The sequence below is a fragment of the Aplysia californica genome, unplaced genomic scaffold, assembly GCF_000002075.1.
Source record: "Aplysia californica isolate F4 #8 unplaced genomic scaffold, AplCal3.0 scaffold01020, whole genome shotgun sequence".
NCBI classification, from domain to species: domain Eukaryota; kingdom Metazoa; phylum Mollusca; class Gastropoda; order Aplysiida; family Aplysiidae; genus Aplysia; species Aplysia californica.
The window spans coordinates 146,181-156,025 of NW_004798290.1; the positions used below are offsets into that span (position 1 = coordinate 146,181).

Sequence of the window (9,845 nt, forward strand, 5' to 3'; positions counted from 1 at the left end):
ACTAAGAACTATCGGTCAACAGCACATGCATTACACATGTACAACCTATGCCCATACAAGATCAAAGCCAACTATTGAAACAACACTCAGCCAACTCCCAACACAAGGACACAAATTTAGAGCACAGGGGAAGAATAACTGTAGTCACAAACTGGAAAATGTGAGGGTGCCAATTTTAAAAGCTTGTGGACTCATAACTTCATATTTGTTTGACTGGTGGTTTATTCTTAAGTGTTGTTGAATGGGACATCGAACAACAATAATATATAATCAACCAACAGTTGAACAGAAATACAGTTAGGAGTCAACAGGTGTTCAAAATTGGAACACTCACGATTTTCAGTTTTTGACTATAGTCGTTTTCCCCCCTGTAGTCTTCAAGTGCATAATCAAATGATGAACAATAATCACACAGGTGTTTGATATTACGACAATACTGCTGTACTCCCTGGGAAGTGCAAAAGAGACTCTAGCACCGTAATGCCTGACACTGACCGTCTACAGAACTCTCCGTAAGATTTTGCTTTGCTGAGAAACAACACTTCCAACAAACAAACAAACATTTTGATATATATGTTAATTTACCCACACAAACATGAGTAGAACTTTTTCAGCGAGTCCGCCCCACCCCCCTTTAATGAAATGACCCTATTATATTTTATGTGTTAATTTACTCACACAAACATTTGTAGAATTTTTTCATTGAGTCTGTTCACCCCCCCACCCCCCCTCCAACCCCCCAATGCTACTATAACTTTCAGAACCCTGCACAATTTATATTTTTACACAAACGTTGGCAAACAGCCTCCATATTTCACTACATCTGCACCCTTCACTGAGGAAAGGAGGACTGCATTAGACATAGTTGTGACCATGTTTTGCTTAACATTTCCAAAGAGCGAAAATGCCGTGGTTTATTACAAATATTTTGGCATCAGGTCGTCTTTAAGTTTCAATTAACCGGACTACGTCACTATGAATGTCATGATTGACCTTGATCAAAAACACATTTATACACCAATGTTGAGTCTAAAGGAAGTTTATTATTTTCTTAAGAGTTGAACCGATAAGTACAGAAACTTACAACTGTTTGCGTTTTTTGGCAAAGTTGGTAAAACCAGTGCCTATAGATAAAAAAGACTCCCTCCCCCCACCCCCCTCTCAGTAAACGAAATAAAACAGAACAGCAACATTTGTAAACAGCAGTAAGCATCTAGAACTCCTTACACAAGCCACACAACTAGAAAACAGAGCCTATAGTATATATGTGAAGAAGCCTCGAGAAATCAGACGCTCGTCAAAATAATGAAATAAAAAAAATCGGCATTTTTTTTGGCCGATGGGCAATTTTTTTTCAAATTTTCTTCTTTTCTTTAGCTCAACACAATTTACTTCCATTTAAAAACATTTTTTGGGGCTGAATTTTAATGAAAAACATTGATTAAAGGTAAGAAAAAAAAAGTAAATTTTCAGTTTCCAAGGACTCTCGGGCTATGGAAGTTACCAAACTTGGCAACCATTTTCTCGCTAATTTTACCTCTGAAACCAGGCGACCCTGATCTACTTCAATCCCAAATATTTCGACTTTTATTCTACATAGATGGATATTTTTTCCACCAAAAGGAAGGCAAATGAACAAGTTTTATGATGACACCAATAACCCCATATGCCCAAAAACTGACGAGCGCCTGATTTCACCACGCCGTGACACATTTGTGAACAGCAGGAAGAATCTAGAACTAATTACACAAACCACACAACTAGAAAACAGAGCCTATAATATATATAATATATCATTATGCCTACCAACAAAGTAATCTCCTCAGTGTCATTCCACAATTGTCCAAGTCATTTTCTCGGGATTTTAAGACAAAGCCTTTGTTGGAAATTCCAATAACGACATTAAGAGGCATCTGACAATTCAGTTTTGTTTTCTTTGATATTTGCTTTAAAAAAAAAAAGTGTGTAAAAAAAGTCTTGTTTGTGTATTTGGGCTCTGCTTTTTTTTTCCTTCAATTTTCTCAAAACTTGCACAAAAAAGACTCTAAAACAACTGTGGAATGAGGCTGTCCACACATCTCACCAAAGGGCCAGCCTGTTTCGGACAACGACATAACGCACCATTTCACAGAGAACAAAGGTTACATTCAACACAGTTCACTCAGACACACACACACACCCCACCGTTGTGACAACCCCTGTTTTTCCAGTACTCAAGTACTCCCTAGGTCATGATCGACGAACAATGATTGTTTTAGTAAGAGTTAGTTTTACGGCACTTGCAACACAGAAAAGGTCATATAAATAAGTACCACCCACATGAACACTACAGGTTTGATAATTTACTCTCAAGACTCAGGGTAGCCAAAAAACACAAAACCAGGTACGACAGTTCCCCTCTCAGGACAGCCAAAAAACAAACAAAACAGGTTTGACAATTGCACCCTCAAGACCCAGGGCAGACAAAAAATCCCCCCCCCCAGATTTGACAATTCTCCTCTCAGAGCAGCTCAAAATACAAAACAAAACCAGAGACTGAGGCACAGAGACTTTCTTCCCCGGCAAGACGACCCATAGAGAGGGTCATGACACAAGACACAATGGAAGCCGCCACAAAATGAGCAGAGTACTTGAAAACCAACAAACAACACGCGACCTCAGAGCTTTCTCATCGTATCTCCATTTTGTTCAATGTTAAAAATGTGACTTCTTCTTAAGCTCACTCTTTGCTATGAACTGTTTTCATGTTTTAAAAAAATGGAGATACGACAAGAAAGCACTGGGGTCGAGAAAATTGGCCAAGATCAAATCTCCTTTTTAAAAAAAAGATGTAAGTGTTTTTACGTCCCCATCGACACAATTTCGATCATCAGATCACATCTAAGCACAGCTGACAAACCTGTATAGAACACATAGCAAATATCTCCGTCCGTCATGGCTCCGATTCGCAGCAACGTCTGTCAAGATGACGATCCCAGTGGAAGAAAAACGACCAAACTTTCGCTCTTTCTCTCGCTCTCTTTCTCTCTCTCTCTCCATTACTGCAGGATGTCAATACCAGTGGAAGAAAAATGACTCAACTCTCTCTCTCTCTCTGCAACTGCAGGCTGTCCACACGACTGGAAGAAAAACGAGCATCTCTTTCTCTCTCTTCGGTACTGGATGCGTCAGTCAACTCCTCCCTGGTCTCTCACTACAGATGACCGTCGGTCAGTTACATCAAAAGTTGACACCAAACCCTAGAAAAACTGGCACAGGAAGATAAAAGACACAAAAAAACTTCAGCACTGCTGTCACTAGGAACAGTGTTGTTTTCAATATAATTTTTTTAAAACATCTTTTTTAAATGTGGAAAATATATCTTTTTAAACTTATCCGTACGCCCTGGGGTCATTTAGCACCCCCGAGGTTGTATTCTTCACATTTTAGAATACTTCTAGAATGAAGATCTCTAACTTTCAGTATTTCTCAAAAAATCATTTTGACAGACTGCTATGCAAAGCGTACGGATCAGATTAACGAGTAAATTTCGTCTTTGAAATAATGACATCAGAGAATTGGCCTTTTTCTGCAGGTTTTGCAATTTTTGTTTTTTGGTTCAACACCTTTTATATCTATTGAAAAACACAATTCTGTGAAGATTTCAAAGAAAAAAAGTTGGTAAAAATAAAAAGCACAAAATAAAGTAAATTATTTGTTTTCAAGGTCCTTCAAGCTATGTAAGACACCAGATTTTGGCCGCCATTTTCTCACTAATTTTACCTCTGAAATCAGGTGACCAACACCTCCTTCAATGGCAAATACCCCGACTTCTATTCAAGATAGATGGGTAATTTTAAAATCACAATCAAGACAAAGGAACGAGCTTTATAATGGTACCAAAACTCAATATACCCAAAAATTGATGAGTACCCAATTCCACCGCGTCGTGACACAAATTACTCACCAGGAGCATGCAGAAACTTGCCTTACCTGAATTGTCCTCCTCTCTAATACTGCTCCTCTCATTATCGACAAACTTGTCTTCGCCTGTTTTTAATCACTCACAAAATCATCAAGAAACTTGTTCATCCTACTTGTTTTAATCACTAATGTACCATTTTGTAAAGCGCCTAGAGCTGAGTTCACATGGGAGTGGGCGCTACAGAAATGATGTTCAAAAGAATTGATCGTCAAGTAATTGAGGAACCAATGCGCATTGCTAATGAACGGAAACCTCACATCTTAGAAGACGGACTTTCCCCAAGACTAGATCTAAACGAAACAAATGAAAAACTGAAAATTACACTAAAGTGACTTCAGGCTCCTCAATAAAACCGTGCACCCTATAAAAGATTCTGAACCACGATTATTTTTTTTCAAATTCAAAAGTTAAGTGGTTCCGAAGTTATAGGCGGTCAAAGTGACGGACTTTCACAAATATAATATGTATAGATTATACTCACCCAATCATCAAGAAACTCGTTTATCCTAATTGTTTTAATCACTAATGTACCATTATGTAAAGCGCCTAGAGCTGTGTTCATACGGGAGTGAACGCTAGTATAGAAATGATCTTCATCATCATCATTATTATTAATATTATTATACTCACCCAATCATCACAAACTTGTTCATTCTAATTGTACTAATCACTAATAGTACCATACCTACCTAATCATTTCAAAACTTGTCACAGTCTGTTTATAATCACTCATCTAATCATCAACAAACTTGTTCATCCTAATTGTTCTAATCACTAACAGTACCATACTTACCCAATCAGCACAAAAAACAGGATCAAGTACTCAAGTACTCACCCCATCATCACAAAACACAGGATCAAGTACTCATCCAATCATCACAAAACACAGGATCAAGTACTCAAGTACTCACCCAATCATCACAAAACACTTTCCTTCTGCGCGGGCCCGTTGGAGTCGTTGAGCAGGTAGATGTCTTCCTCCCTCAGGATCGGCGGCAGGTGTTCATAGTCTCTCCTGTACGTGGGCGGGGGGTCAAGGGGTCGACGGCCGGGGTTGTAGCGCCCCGACTCCTCAAAGTTGTGCGCACGCCGCGCGCTGCTCTCCTTGAACCGCACCGGTTCTTCTAAGTTGGTCAGCATGTGACTCTGAATAGAATAATGATGATGATAATAAATAATCATAAAAATAGCAATAATGATAATGATGAGAATTTGTTTTTTTTTTTAAAAGATAATGAGAATTTGTATGCTCCCAATCCCTACACACACACAAGCATGCACGCACGCACTTGCTCACACACACACACACATGCACGACACCACACACACACACACTCCCCTGACTCACATATATAATAAAATGATCACATATACAAAGTTTACTGGCAGAGGGTAGTGGCGGACCAATGAACATGATACACAATCACGACAATGAAATTAGAAATTGTCACATAACATAGCTCTCTGAAATATAGGGCATCTTGCAGGGTGACTTCTTTTCTAGTTTTAGTAAAGAGTTTGCAACTCGCAACACAATAAAGTCATACTGGTACAAGTGCTGAAGACAAGAGGTGTTACAAGAGAGTCACAAACACAAAAAGAAAGGATGAGAGATCAGGACGATAGATGTTTGTTGAGTTTGATAGAAAGGAAGGAGCAAACCACACCACAGCGCTTGCCAACCACCCATCTAAAGTTACAGGGGGTGTTGTTTATTGTATTTCTTGAGCTTGTTTAGTTTTAGTAGGAGTTTTACAGCACTCGCAGCACAATAAGGTCATATAAGTGCCGAAGATTAGAGGTGTTACAAGAGAGTAACAAACACAAAAAAGAAAGGAGCGGAGATAGATTTTTTTAATGGGAAAGAAGGAGCAAACCACACCAGAGCACCCGCCAACCACCCACTTTCTTGAGCTTGATTGTTTGAGCAAAGAGAAGCACATTGAAACAATCATGATTGTTTCGGTACAGGGAAAAAGTAAGACAGGCAGACAGAAACAAAAGAGGCGGCCCTCCATTCATCCATGTCATGTGTATATATATAGTACAGGGTTTTACGGCGCTCGCAACTGCATAAGGTCATATGAGCGCCAAGGGGTGGGTGTCAACAGAGAAGTCTTTACAGGGAATCAGGCTTACTCTGCTCACCTCTCTAGCTTCAACAGCACAAAGTCTGCTTCAACTATCAAGGCACCCCGGAAATAGCAGATCACAAGAGAGTGACAAACATACAAAAGAAGTAGAGGGAAATGACAATAGTAAGGATCAGGAAAGAAAAAGTAGCAGTTCCCTGTTGTAGATCAGGCACAGTTATGAGCGTGACATGAATCAGCCCATTTACAATTCTACTATGCTTGAACGAGATATGTCCCCCCTATGGGAATGGCCCAAAGACACTTCAGTCAGTGGCACCGCCCCGAGGGGTCACTACAGTCAGTGGCACTGCCCTGGGGGGTCACTACAGTCAGTGGCACTGCCCTGGGGGGTCACTACAGTCAGTGGCACTGCCCCGGGGGGTCCATGTGATGTGCAAAAACAAAAATGTTTTGGCCGAGAGAAATACATGTTGTGTTCTCTTTAAGATCTACCTCATAATTTACTACATAATTTAAAAAATATTCTTCATCTCAAATGTTGTGATCTTTCTTTCAATGGTGTCCGGGATTCACAGATGGAAAGGACAAGGGATGTGCATACACATAAGTTGACTTCCATTTGGAATAGTTTAAACACATGGACACTTGTTTAGATTTAGTAGTTAGAGTTTTACGGCACTTGTAACACAATAAGGCAATATGAGTGTCGAAGAATAGAGGTGTCACAAGAGAGTAACAAACACAAAAAAGGCGGAGGAGAGTTAGTCTTAGTAAGAGTTTTACAGCACTTACAACACAATAAGGTCATATAAGTGCCGAAGAATAGAGGTGTTACAAGAGAGTAACATGCACAAAAAAGGAGGGGAGATAAGGACGACAGATGTTTGATAGGAAAGGAGGAGCAAACCACACCAGAGCACCCGCCAACCACCCACACACATGGACACAATTCAGCTTGACAGACCAACATTCAAAAAGAAAGTAAGAACTAAAACAAACTTGGAGCAACAAGATAACAAGTACACAGATCTCAAAGACTGACCAGAAAAACGAGATGACAAAACGGTTACTTTCTTACCTCTCTTTGACACAAAGACAGGAGGATGACAGGAAAAGTCAATCATCTCTCTCTTTTTTAGTAAGAGTTTTACAGCAGTTGCAACACAATAAGGTCATAGAAGTGTCGAAGATTAGAGGTGTTACAAGAGAGTAACAAACACAAAAAAAGAAGGAGGGGAGATAAGGATGATAGGTGTTTGATAGGAAAGAAGGAGCAAACCACACCAGAGCACCCGTCAACCACCCACAGTCAATCATCCACAAGACTAACAGGTACTTTATTACAAGAGTCAAGTAATTCATCCACTGTACTAACGGACATTTTTCAAAAGCCATCTTTTAGAAAAGCAGTGACAGCAACTATGGCTGCTTTCTTCACCTGGGTGTGACCTAATGAAAGTCATACCCGCAAAGAATAAGACCGTTGATAATAATAATAATAAATAGCATTTTTGCTTTGTGTTTCCATTTTCTTAAAAAAAATGCTCTCTCCCTACCACAAAATCTGTACTCATGTGCTCAAATTGTAGTTAATCATTCAAATTCACATTTTATTAACACCTTTTTGAAGGCTTGAACACAGAGCAAGTGACTCAATACTTATTTGACATTCATAGAATTTTTTTTTTCAGCAGTTTTAATTAATCTAGGTCTCTTGTAGAATGTCAACATGGAAAAACTTGGACCAAAACAAAGTAGTAGAAAATGTGATTAGAATAAATGAAAAAAGAAAGGGTTTCTGCTCTCTTTCTATACTGTCCACCCACTCACTGTTAGAATTATGTCAGCTTTCATCAGTGTTCCTCATTCCTATCCTTTAAATTCTTACTTCAAATTAATGTCACTGAATTACTGGAGGGGGGGTGGGGCAAGTAAGATCAACTAATTTCATACAACTAGCTTGAAATGATACTTATCAGTTATCAGTTACTACTTAAGAGAGTATTTTTTATATTTCCAAACTAGAATTCATGCCTTTGGAACAGTATTACATTAAACTCAAAACAGGTACTGGGTACGGGAAGTTGGTAAAAGCATTGTGTACATACGGTGTGAAAATCCAACCCCCTTCCTGAAAACTATTCTAAGAATATTCACCACTCAGACAATAACTACGCAGACAATACGTTAACTTGGCGTAAGCTCAACAAAAACCCCGTAGTACAGGGTCAAGGCTGGATCACATAAAGCAGTTTCTACATCGACGCACCGTCAGTCAAAGCAGATTAATTAAAGGACCACTCTACAACAAATAAAACTACAGTAACACGCGTAATGTAATGAATGTGAGGATGATGACCTTGGGAAAAAATTCAAAACAGTCGAAGTCTTGCAGCCTTTTTTTTGTTAGTTTGATTTTTTCTTACGTTGCCTCGCACAAAAACAAATATATATATATATATACATACAATATAAAGAAAAACTATACGTGAGGCAGCGTGGTGAAATCAAGAGAGCCACCACAATTACGGTACACAACTACGTCCCACAATTACGGTACAAAGTAAACGGGAACGTCCTACTGCAGCAGACAGGCCAGGTGAAGTAAGCACACCGCTGGTGTCAGAAAAAAGCGCAGTGCAGCACACAGCGGTCCACGAGACCACAAGACAGAATCAGTCAAGGCCAGGACTAAACAACAAGGTCACTAGGTGCAAAGATTCGGCCAAACAAAGCAGAACAAGATGAAACATAAAGAAAATAATAGGAAAACTGAAGGCTATCATTATCCCCATTTTCAAGAACTAAGACTACAAATTTCTACAAATCTTCTAGAAAATGTTGAGTTAATTTTAAAAAGTACTACTACTACATCACAAAAGACGAATAATATGTTTCAAAAGTTCTATACAAATCGTTAACTGTTAAGACAAGAGATATAAACCCCTCAGAGAACCTCAAAGCGAGAAAAAAAAATTGATTATAATAAATGTCAAACACAAACAATTATAAAATAAATATCAGACAGAAACAAAGTAAGTGATAATAAGCACTCTATCACAAAAGACAGACAATAATATGTTTCACACATTCTATACAAATCCTCAACTGTTAAGACAGAAGAAGTAAACCCCTCAGAGAAACTAAAAGCGAGAAACAAAAATTTGATGATAAATATCAGACAGAAACAATAAAAAATATCAGACATAGACAAACTACTAAGTGATGTTTCACCCAACAGGAGACAAATCTACATTCCCATGCCTGTGCCAAGGATATGAACGAAGTGCAAAACACGCTAAAAATACACTATACAAAACTTCTCTGGGTATACCATGTCAGTGCACAGATTTCCTCTAAGCATGTTGCAACCTCAGTACTTTCTTGTGGTGTCTCCATTTTTTTCAACATTGAAAACGTGACTTATACTTAAGCTCACTCTTTGTTATGATCCGTTTTCACTGTTATTAAAAATGGAGAGATACGACAAGAAAGCACTGAGGTCATGATGTGATGACAGTGCACAGATTTCCCCTAAGCGTGTGATGACAGTCTACAGATTTCCCCTAAGCGTGTGATGACAGTCTACCTAAGCGTGTGATGACAGTCTACAGATTCCCCCTAAGCGTGTGATGACAGTCTACAGATTTCCCCTAAGCGTGTGATGACAGTCTACCTAAGCGTGTGATGACAGTCTACAGATTCCCCCTAAGCGTGTGATGACAGCCTACAGATTCCCCTAAGCGTGTGATGACAGTCTACAGATTCCCCCTAAGCGTGTGATG

General features: G+C 39.1%; 1 protein-coding gene across 1 annotated transcript in view; it reads right to left on the reverse strand.

Moving 5' to 3' along the window:
- Positions 1-2,000: 2,000 nt before the first annotated feature.
- The window catches only part of LOC106013574 (disintegrin and metalloproteinase domain-containing protein 17), a gene marked incomplete at its 5' end in the record, with an annotated part of 10,612 nt that continues 2,767 nt past the window's right edge, over positions 2,001-9,845 (reverse strand). The window contains 2 exon segments of the mRNA XM_013089696.2: positions 2,001-3,248; positions 4,876-5,110. Coding sequence (XP_012945150.1) covers positions 4,883-5,110 — 228 coding nt within the window.